The sequence below is a fragment of the Mus musculus genome, chromosome 2, assembly GCF_000001635.26.
Source record: "Mus musculus strain C57BL/6J chromosome 2, GRCm38.p6 C57BL/6J".
Classification (NCBI taxonomy): Eukaryota; Metazoa; Chordata; class Mammalia; order Rodentia; family Muridae; genus Mus; species Mus musculus.
Window position 1 is genome coordinate 76153400 of NC_000068.7, and position 20222 is coordinate 76173621.

The 20222-nt window shown below is 41.3% G+C and overlaps 1 protein-coding gene across 3 annotated transcripts in view; it reads right to left on the reverse strand.

The window, feature by feature from the left end:
• Nucleotides 1-20222, reverse strand: part of Pde11a (phosphodiesterase 11A) — a 353338-nt gene that overhangs the window by 167592 nt on the left and 165524 nt on the right. For all 3 annotated transcript variants that reach the window (NM_001081033.3, XM_006499454.2, XM_006499453.2), the window contains exon 6: nucleotides 4897-5029. In NM_001081033.3, coding sequence (NP_001074502.1) covers nucleotides 4897-5029 — 133 coding nt within the window. The remainder of the gene's footprint in view (nucleotides 1-4896; nucleotides 5030-20222) is intronic.

A 20222-nucleotide genomic window follows, 5' to 3' on the forward strand; every position in this document is an offset into this window, starting at 1 on the left:
ATGCAGGGGGCTGTCAAGTTCAGTATCTGAGCAGCATCCCAGAAGGGCGATCTTATAGCATTTAACCAAGCATGGGTGAATGTAATGGGCTACTGCACTAACCAGTCATATTTTGACACAGAAGCTAAACAAGCAAGTTGATGTTGGTGACTGGGCCTTAGCCAGGTCACCTGGTTTCAGGGTCCTTGAGTCAGCTTTTGCAGTCTCCTGGACTCTGATCTGGAATCTAGAATGATAAGGTAACAAAGGAGTGGGCAAGCTGCACAAAGTCAATTAAGTTAAAACAAGCAACTCATTTATAACTTGTGTGCCTGAGTGTAGATAATGGGATAACATCCCCTCCTCTTTGCATCATTTACTGGTTAACAGACAAACATGAAAGATTTGAAGAAGCAGGACAGGAGTTGAGTTCTGGGGCCTGAGAACAAAAACCAAGGTGGATTTGTTCCTGAGATGGCTGGGCTCAGGGAACTGTCTCCTAACACATGGACATCCTTGGCCATAGCCAGTACTCTACCAGGCAAGAAGCTCCATTCTGCTAACAATCTGGTCAACATGCAAATACCAATGCCATCTGGCTAACGCCTTGACTTCAGCCATGGGAGATCCTGAGTAGAGAGCCCAGAGATGTCATTCCCAGACTTCTGACCACCGGAAGCTGCATGACGGGGATTGGGGGTTCTGTTACGGAGTCATTGTGATTTATCATGTAGCAGCAGAGAATCAATATGGGTAGCTTTGTGACAGGACAAGATGACAAGGCAAGGCTCCTCCATCTTACTGAGGCCAATTCAGGTTTAACTAGAATTTGATCTCCTTGATGGAGAATCCCATGGAAAATTACCCAACTCTGTTCTAGAAACCCAAGGCCGGGAAGTCCTAGCCAATTTATCCTAGCTTCTGCTAAACTGCCTGTTGGTTTGAACCCCATCCAGTGAACTGCTTGTGTTAGCTTCTGTTAAACTTGCTTTTGAGGAGTGCACCCCTTCCCCACCCTGCACATGCGCAGCTGCTGAGCAAGATGCCAGGACTTGGTTTCTGCCCTCAAACCCCTGTGCTCTGGACATCTGAGGCTACACATAGGTCACTAACTACTTGAGTGCATCCTAGCCAGCTAGAATAATGACTTTGAGTTAGCTATAAACTGTGTCTGAGTGGTCATCTCTGGAGGGCTACAGCATCCTTTTCAACACCTTTAGAAGAAAACATGGACACCGTGTCCCCTAAGAGAAGATATATAACAGCTGAAAAATACAAAATGTACCCCCAAAATCTATCAACATGAGTGTTTCAATACCACAATAGATGAATAAAGTCAATATATATTAATATTTTTTTTCAGGTTTTTCCAAGGATCATAGAGTCTTGAAACATAAGAATAATTATAGTGATCATAAGTGGCAATTTTAAAGCTCATTTCTTCAGCTTTATAACTATTTTATATAGCATTATGTCATGGCTTCCTAAGAAATTTGGCACACATGCATGTTTTCAAGACCAACAGGCAACACTGGTGAGATGCAAAGACTCTAGGCAAACAGAAGGTTGATGACCTCCTGATAGTTCTCCAGAGGAAACTCCATTAACTATTTAAGACGCTTACAAAGATAATACCCAGCAGTGGACAGCTGAGATTACTTGCTCCACAGCCCCTTCAACACCTGCAGCACCTGCAGTGAGGTTGACAGTAACCTTAAAGCTATCCTTTGTAGCTTTTGTCAAGAGGAAAAGCAACAGTTACAAAACAGAGTTGAAAACAAGAGTCATTCTCTTCCTGTGTATGTTTGGGTGAAGTTTCTAAACCTCCCAGAAGTTATCCTAAGAGAGGAATGACACAGAAATTGGAAAGCTAGCTTGCTCTTATACTTTATACAGCAAGGCAAAGCTTGATGGAATGAAGTATTTCTTATTAAAAGGATCAATAATCATCCTGGCATCATTATTACCTTTTGGTTTGTTCGATGGTTTAAAAGCAACCAGCAAAGGGCAGAGGGGACGGCTCAACAGTTGAGCGCTTGTTGCTTTTGCAGAGGATCCATGTGACAGCTCATAACCATCCATAACTCCTGTTCCAGGGTCTCCTAGGCCGTCTTCAGACTGCCACAAGTACCAGGTATATACTATACAAGGGTCTCGTTCTCTCTCTCTCTCCCTCTCTCTCTCTCCCTCCCCCTCTCTCTCTTTCTCTCTCCCCCTCCCCCTCTGACACACAAACACACACACACACACACACACATCACTTATATACATTTAGCAAATCAATTTAAAAATTGTCCTTAAAATTTATACATATACATACAAAGCTTAGATAGAAATATAGACACACACACACACACATTAGGTCTAAAACTGGGACAAATGGCTAACTGAGGTGCCTATTAACAGGTCAAAACTGATGCTGGTCACCACAGCTGGCACACCCCACCCCCTACCCTGAACTCTCCAGGGAGGGTTTGGACTGCCCTTCCCCAAGCTGGCTCTTCCATATATAATCCAGCCATCTTGGCTACACTGATCCTTTTTTTTTTAATCCCTTTTGCTCTCTTGGCCCAGGCCACCCCTCTCCCTTGGCAGCTCCTCTCTTGTTCTCCCTTCCCTCTCTCCTCATGTGGCCTGGCTCAGTTGAGCTGTGTTCACTCTGAACTCTCCCAGATGTCTCTATCTTTGCCCCTTTTGGATTCTCCCTCATATTCATAATAAGCTTTTTCCTCCACCATACCTAGGGGCAGTCATGTCCTCCTTCTCATTTCTTTTTTTTTCATTCATTTTATTGATCATATCAATTAAAAAGGAATTAGCAAAGGGCAGAAGGAACGGCTCCCCCCCCACTTGTTTATCATTCAAATGATAGATTAGTAAAGCATTGGACTTAAAGGACTAATCAGAAACCTTTGATTAACAAATTGAGGCTTACATTTTTATATAATACTCATACTTGGCAGAATCAGCCACATAATGCTGAGATAATATGAATACACACAGTATTTGTCAATTTAAAATTCAGAGAGATACAACATCCAAACATAGTTGGTAGAGCTTTCAAAGTGTGCAATGAACCTACATAGGCCCTCAAAGAAATGCTAAATTTAAATTCTGGATATTGGTTACCCACGGGGATAGGGAGTAAGGAGATGGGACCAGAGAAAAATCAGCTCAAAAATCCAAAAGTAATGATCTCTTCTAAATCTGGAGGGCCGGAGAGGGCCGGGGGTAGGGGGAATATAGGTGTGCATATGTTCTCTTACATTATATAGATATTTATTGACTCAGGGAAAAAGGCAATGATTTAATTTGTTGTTATTCTTTTTTCTTTTCTCCAGAATTTGATCTTTCCCATGGTCCAGAGCTAAGAGCAGAATGGCAGCAATTCACACCCAATTTAGTGATGTGATCTAGGTCAGGAAACATTTATCCCTCCCACAGTCAATTAAACATGTTGACTTTGTAACAACTGGCAATTATGATTTTCTGCATAGCCAAAGTCCTTGGGCTGTTCATTTATTATTAGTGGTAATCATAGAATATTGGGAACTTTTTTTAATAACATTGTGTGCACAGAAATATTTTCTTTAGTACTTGCTCTGTCTCAGATCAAGGAAGAGGGACATAGCAGGAGACAGAACTTACTACACCGCCCTCTGCCCCAAGCAGGGTGCCACAGCATGCAAATACTGACACCCGTGTGTCACCTTCCCTCCAGCAGCCATACAAGCCAGGTGCTGGGGTACTCTTCCTCATAAGCAAAGTGAAAACACAAGAGACCATATGCTTTCCTGGAGTTCAAACACAGAGTCTCAGGTTGCAGAGAGCTGGACGGTGGTCACCACTAGGACAATGATGATGGAATCCAACCCAGACAGGGAATTCATCAAAGAGTTTCCAAGATGGGAGCACTGAACCCAGGAAGAAGAGAAAAACCATGGAGGATGGAGCCTGGGAGAACACTGGTCCAAAATATGGGGAGTTGGGGGGTGGTTAACATCTCCATAGATAAGAAAAAAATGATCTGATGCATCATTTATCAGATTTAGATTCTTGCTTCCATGACATCGCTAGGTCCCCATAACAGCTATATGCAAGATGGTCTGTGGAGTCTGAGAGATGGTAAGATTGCATCCTCACACATCTAAGCATGAATCAGCTCTCAATGTCTATGAACTGCTATAATAACCCCCTAGTTTTTTTCTTTAACGTATTAGGGATTAAATGTCCCTCTCACTAGCAATTTACCCTCTATTCAATAGCCGGAGTGATCATTGTGAAACACAACTTGAGTTGGTTCATGTGTGTCATCCCTGTACTCCACAGGTAGAGGCAGGAGCACTGCTGTATAACAAGACCCTGTACATGCATCTTGAAAGTCAAGAGTAAGTCAAGAGTAAGTAAATTGATTAGATTTAAATTAAAAAAATACTGCCGGGAGGGTGGCAGAGCACGCCTTTACTCCCAGCACTTGGGAGGCAGATGCAGGAGCATCTCTGAGTCCAAGGCCAGCCTGGCTTACAGAATGAGTTCCAGAACAGCCAGGGCTGTCCTGTTTATTGGGAGCAAATTTTAAAAATACGATAGTAATTCTAGCTTCTGTTGGCCAATGAGCATGTCATGTATGTGCTTTTATTATTATCTTCAATGAGCTTGTTAGCTATGCACTTTTCTTATTATTTCACAGTTTAATATCAAGTCTGCCCTATTATGAGAGAGTGTCAGACTAAGGACTATCATTTCAGCCAGACCCAGGCAGTAGCAGTCAACAGCAGGCAAAGCTGGAACAAGATCACAGAGGGTGCAGAAGTGTCAATTATCTTGGTGGCTCTACATGACATTCCTTCTCCACCTCACCCAGAAAAGCCATCAACATTGTGACAACAGGACCTCGAAATAGAGGGCTCCCCTTACCTCAGCGTCAAAGCGTGGGTCCTGGTAGGCATCGCTGACATTCACAGGAAGGCCTGTCGAAGCAACCAGCTCAGCGATGCTGTTGTTTATCAGCCAGTCAGAGTAAGACGATTTCTCCACACTCTCTTTGAAACTGTCGGAGCACCAGGCCAGCAATAAGAAAGAAGAGAAACTAAGTTTGTTGGAAAGTAAGCTCTATAACTCTACGTTAATAGCAACATCACTTGTCCTCATTATGGAGGGATAAACAGTATTAGTCATAGAATGGCAGGGAGATAATTATCAGGAGCTACTTTGAAGCTCTTTCCCCACTAGAGTGGAAAGTAATCAGACCATGGATAGAAACACAGATCCTCTATGGGCCATAGAGCAACTCTAGGCTGTGTTTAAGCCTCAAGGTAGACAGATAAAAGCACACAATAAGGCAAAGACCAAACTGATAACAGGATGCCAACACAGCTTCATACATCTCCACTGGGCTCCTCTGTTTGACCCCCTAGCTGAACATCCTAGATGTTTTGACACCAAGAAATAAAAGTTAGATGTTTTGGGGTTGAGGATGGAACACAAGGCCTTATGCAGGCTAAGCCAGTGGTCTATCATTGAGCTACATTTCCAATGGTAACATAGCCCTATTGGTGTTTTTTTTGTTGTTGTTGTTGTTGTTGTTTTTAGGTACATTCTTCATAAGAAAATACTAAGATTGTAAATAGTTATTGCTATTATACTGTACCCATTTGTACATAGTTGTTATTATACTGTAGGTGTTGTTTGGAGTCCATGGCACATGAAAAAGAGCAGGGGCTGTTGCAGGAGTTGCCATGGAGACCACCAGACGCATGAATGAGCAGGAGGGGTAGACATTATCATCTACCATCAGCTCTACACCACATCTGTGACTGGTAAGCTCAGGACACATTTGTGATGTTATTCATCTCTTAATGCATATAAAGCACGGAGAATACACAAGCTTATTCTCTGTAGATCTCTAGCTGCAAATGGAAGTTTTAATAAGAGGCTTGGGTTTATAGCTCTTAAGTGGCACATAAATCAAAGAGATACAGAGACTGGGAACTTTAAATGAAAGTTGTTTCGTTTTCCAACACAAATAACCAAGTCAGTGCTCTGTTTTCTCCTCGTTACCCTACAACTATGACAAATGAAGCTTTATGTTATAGTTTAAGGAAAGCAACAGAGAGGAAGAAGTGTGGCAATGTACCTGATATGTGGATCTAAGCTAACAGACTCGTCCCTAAAGTTATAAAAAAACATGTGGACTGAATTGTTCATGCTTTTTCCAAGAGGCATTGACTTGCCAGTGCATTCTATGGTGTCTGTATACTTAATTTTACAGTACAAATTTATTCTGTGTATATGGATACGTGGGTGTACACCTACCTGTGGACATTCATGTGTGGGGGCCTCTGTGTGTGCCTATGTATGTTATGCCTATGTGTATCTGTGAGTGTGCCTGTGTGTGTGTGTGTGTGTGTGTGTGTGTGTGTGTGTGTGTGTGTAATCAAGAGAATGATGTCAGGTGCCTTAACTGATCATTCTTTTATTTGTTTGAGCATCTCTCAAATTCCTTAGGCTTTCTAGTCAGGGACCTTGAAAGACCCGCCTATCTCTCTCCCCTAGTACAACAGTTGCACATGGGCTGTGTCAGGCCCCATTTTAACATGAGCACAGGAGATATGGACTCAGGTCCTTGTGCTTGCCGTGGTGGGCTCTTTACCAAACATTTCTCCAGCTATATATATAAATATATATGTGTATATATGTGTATATATATATATATATACACTGTGATTTTAAAAGATTTCATGTTTAGCTCTATACACCATTTTTAATAGGGTTACTTGGTGCTTTGGAGTCTAACTTCTGGAGTTCTTTGTATATATTGGATATTATCCCTCTATCCGATGTAGGGTTGGTAAAGATCTTGTCCCAATCTGTTGGTTGCCATTTTGCCCTACTGACAGTGCCCTTTGTCTTACAGAAGCTTTGCAATTTTATGAGGTCCCATTTGTCGATTCTTGGTCTTAGACCACAAGCCACTGGTGTTCTGTTCAGGAAAATTTCCCCTGTGCTCATGTGTTCAAGGCTTTCCCCCATTTTCTCTTCTATTAGAGTCAGTGTATCTGGTTTTATGTGGGAAGTCCTTGATCCACTTGGACTTGAGCTTTGTACAAGGAGATAAGAATGGATCAATTTGCATTCTTCTACATACTGACTGCCAGCTGAGCCAGCACCATTTGTTGAAAGTGCTGTCTTTTTTCCACTGGATGGTTTTAGTTCCTTTTTTCAAAGATCAAGTGACCATAGGTGTGTGGGTTTATTTCTAGGTAATCAATTTTATTCCACTGATCTACCTGCCTGTTTCTACACCAATTCCATGCAGTTTTTATTACTACTGCTCTGTAATACAGCTTGAGGTCAGGGGTGGTGATTCCAAGAAGTTCTTTTACTGTTGAGAATAGTTTTTGCTACCCTGGGTTTTTGGTTATTCCAAATTAATTTGCAAATTGTTCTTTATAACTCTATGAAGAATTGAGTGGAAATTTTGATGGGGATTGCATTGACTCTGTAGATTGCTTTTGACAAGATAGCCATTTTACTATATTAATCCTTCCAGTCCATGAGCTTGGGAGATCTTTCCATCTTCTGAGATCTTCTTTGATTTCTTTCTTCAGGGAATTGAAGTTCTTGTCATACAGATCTTTCACTTGGCTTGGTTAGAGTCATACCAAGGTACTTTATATTACTTGTGACTATTGTGAACTATTGTGCCAGTTTCCTAATTTCTTTCTATCCTTTGAGTAGAGGAAAGCTACTGATTTGTTTGAGTTAATTTTATAACCAGCCATTTTGCTGAAGTTGTTTAACTGAGGAATATCAAATGGTTGAGAAGCACCTAAAGAAATGTTCAACATCTTTAGTTATCAGGGAAATGCAAATCAAAACAACCCTGAGGTTCCACCCCACACCAGTCAGAATGGTTAAGATAAAAAATTCAGGTGACAGCAGATGCTGGCGAGGATGTGGAGAAAGAGGAACACTCCTCCATTGTTGGTGGGATTGCAAGCTTGTACAACCACTCTGGAAATCAGTCTGGCAGTTCCTCAGAAAATTGGACATTGTACTACCTGTGGATCCAGATATATCACTCCTGGGCATATACCCAAAAGATGCTCCAACATATAATAAGGGCACAGGTCTCACTATGTTCATAGCAGTCTTATTTATAATAGCCAGAAGTTGGAAAGAACCCGGATGTCTTCAACAGAGAAATGGATACAGAAAATGTGGTGCATTTACACAATGAAATACTACTCAGCTATTAAAAACAATGAATTCCATTCTATGAAGCCACAATTACTCTGATATCTAAACCACAGAAAGACCCAACAAAGATAGAGAACTTTAGACCAATTTCCCTTATGAATATCGATGCAAAAATACTCAATAAAATTCTCGCTAACCGAATCCAAGAACAAATCAAAACAATCATCCATCCTGACCAAGTAGGTTTCATTCCAGGGATGCAGGGATGGTTCAATATATGGAAATCCATCAATGTAATCCACTATATAATCAAACTCAAAGACAAAAACCACATGATCATCTTATTAGATGTGGAGAAACCATTTGACAATATCCAACACCCATTCATGATAAAAGTCTTGGAAAGATCAGAAATTCAAGGCCCATACCTAAACATGATAAGAGCAATCTTCAGCAAACCAGTAGACAACATCAAACTAAATGGTGAGAAGCTAGAAACAATCCCACTAAAATCAGGGACTAGACAAGGCTGCCCACTTTCTCCCTACCTATTCAACATAGTACTTGAGGTCCTAGCCAGAGCAATTAGACAACAAAAGGAGATCAAGGGGATACAAATTGGAAAGGAAGAAGTCAAAATATCACTTTTTGCAGATGATATGATAGTATATATAAGTGACCCTAAAAATTCCACCAGAGAACTCCTAAACCTGATAAACAACTTCAGTGAAGTAGCTGGATATAAAATTAACTCAAACAAGTCAATGGCCTTTCTCTACACAAAGGATAAACAGGCTGAGAAAGAAATTAGGGAAACAACTCCCTTCACAAAAGTCACAAATAATATAAAATACCTTGGCGTGACTCTAACTAAGGAAGTGAAAGATCTGTATGATAAGAACAGCAACCCAGACCAAGACAATGATATATAAGTGACAAGTCAAATTCCCTGATTTCTCTCTGGGCGTCCTAGCTCCTAAACCTTATTGTGTCGACCACCAACCGGACAGATGCAAGGATGTTTGAAGAAGGACTGTTGTACTGTCACAGTCAATGGGCATTTCAGGTCCTACCTCTATTCTGAAGCCGTAGCTGGCCCTCTTCAGTGTTCATAGTTGATTCAACTGATTGGGTGACTTGGCCACCTAGCTGCATAGCAGTTTCTTAATTTGAGATTTGCACTGAGTATTTCAATGTATATGTTTTTTAAATGCCAGTATGTTTATATCTCCTTCCCTTCAGCTGCATGGTAAGGACCATAAGGGCAAAGACCATAGCTTTTTGCCTACCCATTCAACGGTGCCGGCATGGAATTGAGGCTCCTATTTCTACAACTGTGGCTTGATGTTGGAATTATTTCAATGCAGTCTGAACTGAGAAAATGCTAAAATGTCCTAGATTTAGAACGAGGCTTTTGGGAGCCCTAACTCAGTGGTGTTCAGTCATCTTTTCTCCTTGGGGAATTCTTTAAGTGGGGGCCCAAGGCTCTAATGAGCACAGCCAGTGTTTCTCCTCCTTTCACATCACAGCAGCTCAGAGCAAAGTGTTTGCTACTTTCTGACCCTTCCTGGCTCCCTGGTGTTCAGCTTGTTCTCCCCACCCTCTCTCTCATTTTCAGAGGATAGTCCACGAGTCTTGGTTTTCTTCTGCTTATGAAACTCCAGAAGGGCAGTGCAGAAACAGGGTCATCTGTGAGCTAAGCGTGAGAGCTGGGTAAAATTGGATCTGGGAAGTTGGAGAACATCTCTGATTTCCTGGGTTGATAAGACGTAGAGAACTGCATCCATCTTAAAAAGACGCATACAAGGACAGCAAATTACTTAACAAAACATCCAGACTGGCCCTGTTCTACAATGATGATACATCTGTTTTCCTCTCCTCCGCCTCCCCTGTGTCTCTACCCTTTCTTTATTCCCTTCAGTATCAATTTCTCCACACAGCTCTCCCTGAGAAAATCCCAGCGGTTTAAACTTCATGTCCCTGAGAATAATCACACCTCTGGGTCCGCTCTGTAGGCCTGAGGACTGACTGAGGTTCTAATCCTGGGTTCTCCCCACGAGCAATCTGTCTATGCTTCTGGAATATCTGCCGTCTTTCTCATCTCCTCACTTCTCAAAACAAAGCTTTGCTATGAATCATGCCAGGTATTCAGGAGTAAAATGCACATCACTGGTGTCTGGCCACCGAGCCCTTGACATAGGCCTGACATCTGCAGGCCACCTTCTTGAGCTTCTTCCCATCTCTGGTCTCTTTTAACTGGGACTTCTTATTCACTCCCCTGGAGGCTCCGAGAATCTCTGCTTGAGTGGCCTTTGTTTGTAAGTGGTTCTCTGTTGCCTAAAGCTAAGGTCCCAGCAACTCTTTCAACAGTCCCAGTTCTTAGCCCCTGGCCTACTTCCTAGTCTTCTTCCTCTCTATGTGATTGATTGCTCGTTTTGCTGTTCCTAGCTGCAATTCCCGATGTTTCTTCCTCACACGCCCGATCTTTTCAGTGAACTCATGCCCGTCTTGAAAGGCACTTGTTGACTTGTCTAATCCTCACTCTCGGTTCCTACTTTTCTTCCTTGTCTCAGGTTCGTCCTTGACTTTGAGCAGGTCTGTCCAAGGTCACACTTCAGTCTTTTCACCTCACACTATACAGCACATAATAGGTCAGCACTCCCCAAACTAATGGATTATGAAATCTTTTTACTTATTTATTTTATTGAATATTTTATGTATTTACATTTCAAATGTTATCCCCTTTCCCAGTTTCCCCTCTGGAACACTTCTACCCAATTTCCCCCAACCCCCGCTTTTATGAGGGTGCTCTCCGTTACACCCACCCACTACCACCTCACTGCCTTGGTATTCCCCTACACTGGGCCATCAAGCCTTCACAGGCAAGGGCCTCTCCTCCTATTAATGCCAGACAAGCCATCCTCTGCTACCTATGTGGCTGGAGCTATGTGTCCTTCCATGTGTACTCTTTTGTTGGTGGTTTAGTCCCTGGGAGCTCTGGAGGGTGTGGTTGGTTGAAATTATTGTTCTTCCTATGGGTTGCAAACCCCTTCAGTTCTTTCAGTCCTTCCTCTAACTCCACTGGGGTCACCAAACTCAGTCAAATGGTTAGCTGCGAGCATCTGCCTCTGTATTTGTCAGGCACTGGCAGAGTCTCCCAGGAGATGCTATATCAGGCTGTCAGCAAGCACTTCTTGGCATCAGCAATTGTGTCTGAGTTTGGTGTCTGCAGATGGGATAGATCCTCAGGTGGATCAGTTTCTAGATGGCCTTTCTTTCAGTCTCTGCTCCACACTTTGCCCCCGTATTTCCTTTCGACAGGAGTCATTCTGGGATAAAAATTAGAGATGAGTGGGTGGTCCCATTCCCCAACTGGGGGCCTTGCCTAACCTCTGGATATGGTATCTACAGGTCCTCCTTCCCCGTTGTTGGGCATTTCAGCTAATTTCATCCCTATTGGGTCCAGGGAACCTCTTGCTTTCCTGGCATCTGGGACTTGTTTGTGGTATCCCCAGTTCCCCATCCCCAATTGCAACACACCTCTGTTCAAATTCCTGACCCTCTGTGTATCATTCCCATCTCCTCCCATACCTGATCTTGCCTCCCCCCCACCCCCGCTTACCTTCCTCTCTTCCTCCCAAGTCCCTCCCACTCTCTACCTCCTGTGAGTTACTATACTTCTTCTGTAAACTGTATATGAATTGGGGATAGTAGCACTAATTAAGACAGTTATAGTTCAAACTAAGGTAAATATTTAAGCCAAGAGTTTAGCATAGTAAACATCTTTTAAAAGCATCACAACCGCAGCAAATTCTCACATAGAAGTCAGTATACCTTTATACATTACAATGTCACACATTTAATCAACAAATGAAAGGGTCCCAGTTAGTTCTGATTTTTGAGGGATACCCTTGGCTTAAAGTGTCAGTTCTTTCACATATAACCTGCTGATAAACTTGCCCTGACTCCTGAGTACCGCTGTATTCTGTATTGACTGAGGACCCCTGTACTCTGTATTGACTGAGAACATCCTGTATTCACTGTTGTTTTCTTTCTTTGTGTTGGTTGCTGTTGGAACTGGACATGGTCAAGACCAAGGACAGATCTGCAGACCTAACAGTTCTCTTTAAAACAGTAGTTCTCCAGTCTGTGGCTAATGACTCCCAAAAGACCATCAGAAAACACAAATATTTGAATTATGATTTATAATAGCAGAAAATTATAGTTATGAAGTAGCAACAAGAATAATTTTATGATCGGGGCTCAACACAAGGAGAGAAACTGCCTTAAAGGGTAGCAGCATTAGGAAGGTAGAAAACCACTGTCCTAAAGGAATGAGCGCTGATAAAATCTAGCCTGAACATACATATTCACATGCACTTGTATCATCAAAGGAGGTACAAATTCTCACAGAGATGCTTGTGTGGATTGCCAGTGACTGGCTTCCATCTCTTCTTCAAGGCATCTGAAAGATGGGCATGTAATATCGAATATCAGCTCCCTTGGTCTTCCCCAGAAGACCATCCTGTACAAACATAAATATGATTTCCTCATCAACTTATTCTTTGGCATGTCTTCCTATTTATACCAGTTACAGACAAAGTTCCATCATCCATCAGTATTTGATCCTCAGTATGAAGGCCAGTCTGAAACAGTCTTCTCCAAGGAAGACTTTCTAGGTCCTGTCCTACCAATGAAGGTTTGAATTTTTTTCCAGCAAGTCTTATCATCAGGATTTTGTGATATCAACTTATATCTAAAGTTGAATTAACCAGCTTTCTTGAATTGAAAACTCCAGTTATAGAGATCAAAGGCCAACATCCAAGTTTTCATTTATACCTAACCAAATTAAGCAAAGCTACCACACTGTGGAAACACACACGCAATACAAAGATTCCCAGACCTTCATAGTTTAAAGGTACAAATGAGTTCAGCTAAGTGCTTCTCTGTGTCATACACATAGCTTTAAGGACACAGGTAGCTCTGTTCCCCTGTACTCTGAGTCTCCAAGGAAACAACTGTCTGTACCTCAGGGTATCAAATGGTTTTCACACTATCACACACTTAATTCATGAGCTCCTTCAGATTATCGGACCCTTGTCTGTATGACAACCAATAGAGCTAGGCTGATGTTCTCATACAGATATTCTGGAAGATATTTCTTTGATTGGTGGTTTAGTTCCAAGGAGCTCTGGGGGTACTGGTTAGTTCATATTGATGTTCCTCCTATGGGGCTTCAGACCCCTTCAGCTCCTTGGGTACTTTCTCCAGCTCCTTCATTGGGGAACTTGTGCTCTGTCCAATGGATGATTGTGAGCATCCACTTCTGTATTTTCCAGGCACTGGCAGAGCCTCGCAGGAGACAGCTATATCAGGCTCCTGTCAGCAGGCTCTTGTTGGCATCTGCCATAGCATCTGGGTTTGTTGGTTGTTTATGGGATGGATCCCCAAGTATGGCAGTCTCTGGATGGTTGTTCCTTCAGTCTCTGCTCCGAACTTTGTCTGTGTAACTCTTTCCATGGGTATTTTGTTCCCCCTTCTAAGAAGGATTCTGAGCTTCTGGGCTAATACCCACTTATCAGTGAGTGCATATCATGTGTGTTCTTTTGTGATTGGGTTACCTCACTCAGGATATATCCTCCAGATCCATCTATTTGTCTAAGAATTTCATAAATTTAATGTTTTTAATAGCAGAGTAGTATTCCATTGTGTGAATGTACCACATTTTCTGTATCCATTCCTCTGTTGAGGGACATCTGGGTTCTTTCTAGCTTCTTGCTATTATAAATAAGGCTGCTATGAACATAGTTGAGCATGTGTCCTTGTTATATGTTGGAGCATCTTCTGGGTATATGCCCAGGAGTAGTATTGCTAGGTCTTTCGGTAGAACTATGTCCAATTTTCTGAGGAACTGCCAAACTGATTTCCAGAGTGGTTGTACCAGCTTGCAGTCCCACCAGCAATGGAGGAATGCTCCTCTTTCTCCACATCCTTGCCAGCATCTGCTGTCACCTGAGTTTTTGGTCTTAGCCATTCTGACTGGTGTGAGGTGGAATCTCAGGGTTGTTTTGATTTGCATTTCCCTGATGATTAAGGATGTTGAACATTTATTTAGGTGCTTCTCAGGCATTCGGTGTTCCTCAGTTGAGAATTCTTTGTTTAGCTCTGTACCCCATTTTTAAATAGAGTTATTTGGTTTTCTGGAGTCCAACTTCTTGAATTCTTTATATATATTGAATATTAGCCCTATTGGATTTAGGATTGGTAAAGATCTTTTCCCAATCTGTTGGTTGCCTATTGGTCTTATTGACAGTGTACTTTGCCTTACAGAAGCTTTGCAATTTTATGAGGTCCCATTTGTCACTTCTTGATCTTACAGCACAAGCCATTGCTGTTCTGTTCAGGAATCTTTCCCCTGTGCATATATCTTTAAGGTTCTTCCCTACTTTCTCCTCTATAAGTTTCAGTGTCTCTGGTTTTATGTGGAGTTCTTCGATCCACTTAGACTTGAGCTTTGTACAAGGAGATAAGAATGGATCAATCTGCATTCTTCTACACGATGACCACCAGTTGTGCCAGCACCATTTGTTGAAAATGCTCTCTTTTTTCTACTGGATGGTTTTAGCTCCTTTGTCAAAGATCAAGTGATCAGAGTGTGTGGATTCATTTCTGGGTCTTCAATTCTGTTCCATTGATCTACTTGTCTGTCATTGTACCAGTACCATGCAGTTTTGTTTTGTTTTGTTTTGTTTTATCACAATTGTTCTGTAGTACAGCTTGAGGTCAGGAATGGTGATTCCACCATAGGTTCTTTTATTGTGGAGAATAGTTTATGCTATCCTACGTTTTTTGTTATTCCAGATGAATTTGCAAATTGCACTTTCTAACTCTGTGAAGAATTTAGTTGGAATTTTGATGGGGATTGTATTGAATCTGTAGATTGCTTTCGGCAAGATAGCCATTTTTACTACATTAATCCTGCCAATCCATGAGCATGGGAGATCTTTCCATCTTCTGAGATCTTCTATTTCTTTCTTCAAAGACTTGAAGTTCTTATCATACAGATCTTTCACTTCCTTAGAATCACACCAAGGTATTTTATATTACTTGTGACTATTGTGAAGTGTGTTGTTTCCCTAATTTCTTTCTCAGCGTGTTGGACTTTGTTGAATGTTTTCTCAGCATCTAATGAGATGATCATGTGTTTTTTTTTTTTTACAATTTAATATTTATTGTGCTCAAATGATTTTTAAAAATCCTTGAAAATCTTTACTTTTGTTTTCATAATAAATATAGTAACATATTAAAATACTGAGTATTACTGCTATACTATACATCATTAACAGTTACAAACACAGAATTATTTTTGATTATTTTATGTAAGCCCTATGTTAATGTTAATTCCAGTGAGGTAGGCATTTATAGGTCTCAATTTTGTGAAAATCTTTTTATTTTCTCATGATCATGTGGTTTTTTAATCTGAGTTTGTTTATACAGTGAGTTACATTGATGGATTTCCAAATATTGAACCATCCTTGCATTCCTGGGATGAAGCCTATTTGATCATGATGGATGATTGTTTTGATGTGTTCTTGGATTCGGTTTGCAAGAATTTAATTGAGTATTTTTCATCAATATTCATAAGGGAAATTGGTCTGAAGTTCTCTTTTGAGTTTTAGCAAAGTTTCTTTAATGAATGTGGATGCATAGATGTTCAGAATTGAGAGTTCATAGTGGTAAATTTTACCTTTGATGAGTAAGAAGTGTCCCTCCTTATCTTTTTCGAGAACTTTAGGTTGGAAGTCAATTTTATTTGAAATTAGAATGGCTACTCCATTATGTTTTTTGGGACCATTTGCTTGGAAATTTGTTTCCAGCCTTTTATTCTAAGGTAGTGTCTTATTCAGGGTTTCTATTCCTGCACAAACATCATGACCAAGAAGCAAGTTGGGGAGGAAAGGATTTATTAAGATTACACTTCCACATTGCTGTTCGCCACCAAGGAAGTCAGGACTGGAACTCAAGCAGGTCAGGAAGCAGGAGCTGATGCAGAACCATGGAGGGATGTTTCTTACTGGCTTGCTTGCCCTGGCTTGCTCAGCCTGCTCTCTTATAGAACCCAAGACTACCAGCCCAGAGATGGTCCTACCCACAATGGGCCTTTCCCCCTTGATCACTAATTGAGAAAATGCCTTACAGTTGGATCTCATGGAGACGTTTCCTCAACTGATGCTCCTTCTCTGTGATAACTCCAGCTGTGTCAAGTTGACACAAAACTAGCCAGTACCGGGTAGTGTCTGTCTTTGTCCCTGAGGTGGGTTTCCTGTATGCAGCAAAAAGTTGGGTTCTGTTTATGTAACCAGTCTGTTAGTCTGTGTCTTTTTATTGGGGAATTGAGTCCACTGATATTGAGATATGAAGGAAAAGTCGTTGCTTCCTGTTATTTTTGTTGCTAGAGTTGGAATTCTGTTCATGTGGCTATCTTCTTTATGTTTGCTGAAAGAGTACTTTCTTGCTTTTTCTCGAGTTTAGTTTCCCTCTTTGTGTTGAAGTTTTCCCTTTATTATCCTTTGAAGGGCTGGATTTGTGGAAAGAGATTGTGTAAATTTTTTTTTCCATGGAATACCTTGGTTTCTCCATGTATGATAACTGAGAGTTTTGCTGGGTATAGTAGCCTGGGCTAGCATTTGTGTTCTCTTAAGGTCTGTATGACATCTGCCCAGGATCTTCTGGCTTTCATAGTCTCTGGGGAGATCAGGTGTAATTCTGATAGGTCTGCCTTTATATGTTACTTCACCTTTTTCCCTTACTGCTTTTAACATTTTTTCTTTGTTTTGTACATTTGGTATTTTGATTATTATGTGTTGGGAGGAATTTCTTTTCTGGTCCAACCTATTTGGAGTTCAGTTAGGCTTCTTGTATGTTCATGGGCATCTCTTTCTTTAGGTTGATGAATTTTCTTCTAGAATTTTGTTGAAGATATTTACTGGCCCTTTAAGTTGGAAATCTTCCTTCTCAACTATACCTATTGTCCTTAAGTTTGGTCTTCCCATTGTGTCCTGGATTTCCTGGATGTTTTGGGTTAAGATCTTTCTCATTTTCTTTGATTATTGTGTCAATGTTTTCTATGGTATCTTCTGCACCTGAGATTCTCTCTTCTATCTCTTGTATTCTGTTGGTTATGCTTACATTAATGGCTCCTGACTTTCCTAGGTTTTCTATTTCCAGAGTGGTCTCCCTTTGTGACTTCTTTATTGTTTCTACTTCCATTTTTAGGTCCTGGATGGATTTGTTCAATTCTTTCACCTGATTGGATGTGTTCTCCTGTATTTCCTTAAGGAAGTTATTTATTTCCTTCCTATAGTCTTCCATCATCATCATGAGAAGTGACTTTAGATTTATGTCTTGCTTTTCTGGTGTGATGTTATATCTAGGACTTGCTATGGTGGGAGAGTTTGGTTCTGATGATGCCAAGTAACCTTGGCTTCTGTTGCTCCTGTTCTTAAGCTTGCCTCCTGCCATCTGATTATCTCAAGTGTTTGCTGTCCTCAGTATATCTCGTTGGAGCCTGTCCTTCCTGTAATCCGGTTAATTCAGAATTCCTCAGAGTCCAGCTTTCTCTGTGATCCTGTGATTCTGGAATCCTGTGAACCTGAGATTCTAGGTGTGTCAGGGTCCTTGGCAGTCAAACTTCCTCTGAGACCCTGAGATCCTGGTATGTCCAAGCTCCTGGGATCCTGGAATCCTAAGATCCAGGACATGTTACAGCACCTGGAAGTGGTCCTCTTCTTGAGACCATGGGGCTGTCTGCTGTGTTCGAAACCAAGGCACACCAGCACTGACCAGAAGGAACCTGAGCCGCTGGTCGGGCGGGTCTCCTGTGTCCCTGCCCCTGCTGGCACAAGTCCCTCACAGTTGTTTTGGAACAGATGTTGGACTCGACTCACCAGTGATCCTAAGATCCTGGGCATGCTAGGGTGCCTGAGGAGTGGAGAGTCCTCTGGGGATCATGGAACCGTCCACAGCATTCACACCCAAGATGGCCTGGGGCTGGCACCTACCTGAAGGAACCTGTCTTAGAGTTTCTATTGCTGTGACAAAACACCATGACCAAAAAAACAAGTTGGGGAGGAAAGGTTTTGTTTTTGGGGGGTTTTGTTTTGTTTTTTGGGGGGCTTATACTTCCATATTGGTGTTCATCACTGAAGGAGATCAGGACAGGAACTAAAACAGGGCAGGTTCCTGGAGGCAGGGGCTGATGCAGAGGCCATGGAGGAGTGCTGATTACTGGCTTGTTTCACATGGCTTGCTCAGCCTACTTTCTTACAGAAGCTAGGGCCACCAAACCAGGGATGGCCCCACCCACTGTGGGCTGGGCCCTAATACCTTACAGCTGGATCTCATGGAGGCATTTCCTCATTAGAAACTTCTTTCTCTCTGATGACTCTAGCTTGTGTCAAGTTAACACATAAAAACCAGCCTGTACAGTTTCCAAAGTTTGTTTGTGGCTTTGTAACATTCAGATCATAATCCTATTTTCCCTGTGTGGTGAGAATATTTTTAAGAAATCTTAGGAAAAAATAGCACAAAGAAAACTCAATTCTTGTAATAATGGTCTGGAAAGGCAAAAATAAATAAAATTAATGTCTGATCTTCATTGAAACATTCTTATAGGATGAAATCCAACTACAATGGTTTATTTTACTTATATAAAACTGACCTCTAAACAAAACAAAACAAAAACAAACAAAAACAACTGACCTCTCTAAACTAAGGATTTTTATCAAACTACCATGCTAACTGTAAATCTTATTTATCTTGCTCTACAAAGATCAAGAGTGTAGGGAGATGTAGTTATTTAAGTGAGTCTCATATAAAGGCCTACAGTTCACAGTTTCTTTTCCTCTGTGGAATCTTGCTTTCAAACGTGAGACTGAAATTGCCTTAAGAAAGATCTTCACAAATTCAACTGTATTGACAGTGGAGATGAAGATAAAAGAGAATTGCTCTATTATAGACAACACATAAGGCTGCAGTGTGGCTGCCTCAAAAAGGAAGGGCAGGGCCATAGATATAAGCCTTGGGGCTGGCAAGGTCCAGACCAGCTTTAGAGAGAAATCTATACAAGCAAAATAAAACAGGATTAAAGGAAACAACTCAGGACAGGTTACTTTAACACCTTCAATCAAGTTTTGCTAAAGTTTCAAATACAGAAAACAGTGCAAATAAACTTAAGATGATCTCTAGAGTTACTTCTCAAAACAGCATATATCAGAAGACAAAACACGTGCATAAAATAATGTTAATCATTAGATTTGCCATGTTGATATTTCTGTTGCCAATATCAGAGTTTCTTTACATATTTTTGCTAGAAATTCTCAGGATCTTATTTGTTAAGAGTGAATATTGGTTGGGTCTGTATTAATTAGAAGTAGGCAATAGAAGACTGAATCATGCATGGAATACATACGAAGGGTGTGTTCCTTTCTTGATGCCCTAAGGAGTTGGTACATGGAAATTTGTCTGTTGAATTGAATATGAAACGTTCCTCTACAAACTCATGTGTTTGGGGCCTTGTTTGTTGGTACATGGGCTTCTGGGAAGTGACTGGATGCTGAGGACTCTGCCCTAATCAATACCTTGATAGACTCATAGTATAATAGCATTATTGAGAGGTGATAAAAGAAGGTGACAAGACCTATCTTAAGGAAGCAGATGACTGTCCACTATGAGGGGGAGAAGTCTTCTCCACAAGCTTTCACTGACATGCTTTTCAGCCCTTTCCACTGGCTCAGAAGCAATGGTACTGGCCACCCTGGACTAACACCTCATAAGCCATAACCTACCATAAATCTTTCTTTCCTTTAAGATGTTTGTGTCAGGGAGTCTACCGCCACAACAAAGAATCTTAGAAGTCACCACCTGCAAAAGGGTATCAATCCAACTCCAATTCTACTTACATGGATGGAGAGGGGACGGCAGAAGCTAATGAGGCCATAGCCTCAGGAAACACATAGACAATAGCAATGAACTATGATAGA